The sequence below is a fragment of the Aplysia californica genome, unplaced genomic scaffold, assembly GCF_000002075.1.
Source record: "Aplysia californica isolate F4 #8 unplaced genomic scaffold, AplCal3.0 scaffold01362, whole genome shotgun sequence".
Lineage (NCBI taxonomy): Eukaryota > Metazoa > Mollusca > Gastropoda > Aplysiida > Aplysiidae > Aplysia > Aplysia californica.
Window position 1 is genome coordinate 40,039 of NW_004798632.1, and position 1,763 is coordinate 41,801.

General features: G+C 39.8%; 1 protein-coding gene across 1 annotated transcript in view; it reads left to right on the forward strand.

Moving 5' to 3' along the window:
- The window catches only part of LOC101858154 (centrosomal protein of 104 kDa), a gene marked incomplete in the record, with an annotated part of 38,985 nt that overhangs the window by 27,650 nt on the left and 9,572 nt on the right, over positions 1-1,763 (forward strand). Inside the window, 1 exon segment of the mRNA XM_035973526.1 lies at positions 1,558-1,676. Coding sequence (XP_035829419.1) covers positions 1,558-1,676 — 119 coding nt within the window.

The window sequence follows — 1,763 nt, forward strand, 5'->3', positions numbered from 1 at the left end:
CGGGTACCCATTCCCACCTGGGTGAAGTGAGGAAAATTTGTGTATAGTGCCTTTCCCAAGGACACAACGTCGGGCCCCTGACGGGAACTACACTTGCTGTTACCTGCCGCCTGATGTTTGTCGATGGTGCTATGCTCTGATAGTTGAACTGGTTTCTAGAAATCGTCTCGAAATGCCAAAAGGTTCAAATGATGAGAGAAAGCACAAAAGTTACACCACAGTACTTTTATACCATTGACTGTGCATACTGACTCCTGGTTCTTATTGAGTACCTCAGCAATAGTTTTTCAAAAAAAATTAGCTGACCTATTTCGGTATTTGTTTGAGTTACCCTTAATGAGTGTGACATCATCGTTATTCTGTTGTTGGTTGGAGAATTCGATTCCGGGGAGGGGAGAATTTTTGTTTGAGTATGTCTTTTTTTCCTGCTGGGATGTTGTATCTTATTCAGCTTGGATTGGTGCTGACAGGTAGGGTAGGAAGCCCGCCTCCTAAATAATCTAAGTTGTGTCGATGCATGAACGCATAAAAACAGCAGAATTTACAAAAAAGTAAAGAGTTTCAATGTTGAAAGAATGACAGCCAATTGTCAAGATTGCAATTGATAGTAGATGTTCTGCCAGGATGTATGTTATTAGTACAGTATTCTGAACAACTGAGGATGACCTTGGCAGACAGGGTCAAAGTATCTTGTTTCCTAAATGGTTGTCATAGATAAATATGAATAATTTTGTGACCTCGAATGTTGCTTGTATGACTGATTTACTAGAGCCCAATTGGGGAATGGGCGCTAATGGCATCTACTTATTGTTATTACTATCATTATCATCATCATCATCATTTTTATTATTATCATTATTATTATTATTATATTGCCATTATTATTATTATTATTATTATTATTTAAGTACCTCGGAAGTATATTCACAGAGGATGGGCGACTGAACGGAGAAATTGAAACACGAGTACAAAAGGCCAATAATGTTAGTTACCAGCTTACTCCACTACTGAAACATCGTAACCTCCCTAGACAACAAAACTCAAAATGATCAACACCCAATTTTTCCCAATACTCACCTATCAATGCCAAACATGGACCACAAACAAGACATTAGAGTAAAGAATTACAACTTGTGAAATGCGATGCATTAAAAAAGCAGTAATCAAGACCAGACGAGACAAAACTAAAAGGGCGACCGAGAAAGACCTGGATAGATGGAGTCAGCGAAACATTAACAACTCATGGCTTCCCCCTGACTCAAGCTCTCCAGCTGGTGGCAGAGAGACGTCTCTTTCTTCCCGCGACACCCAAAAGAGTATAAGCGGCAGATAAAAGAAAGAAAGATTATTATTATAATTATTATTATGATTATTGCTATTATTATTATTATCGTTATTATTATCATAATACTATGAATTATTATCGTTATTATTATTGCAATACTGTTAATTATTATTACGAATTAGTTATTGTTATTGTTATCTAAATTGTGTTGGTGGGAGTGTAAAATTTTTTCTGTCAATCTATCATTGGTATCCGTGGTCTTTGTTCGCCAGCCCATCCAGACGGTGCCCCACGAGTGTGTGAAGCCCTTCAAGCTGACCATGGGCCCGCGGCTGGCACAGAGCCGCTGTGAGATCATGGAGACGCTCTACAACAAGTTTGGACTCAAGAAGTGAGTACCGGCCTCTGGTACCTGCCCCCTGCTCTAGTACCAGAACGTGTCGGAGAGTCCTAGTGTATCGGTACCTGCCCCCCCCCC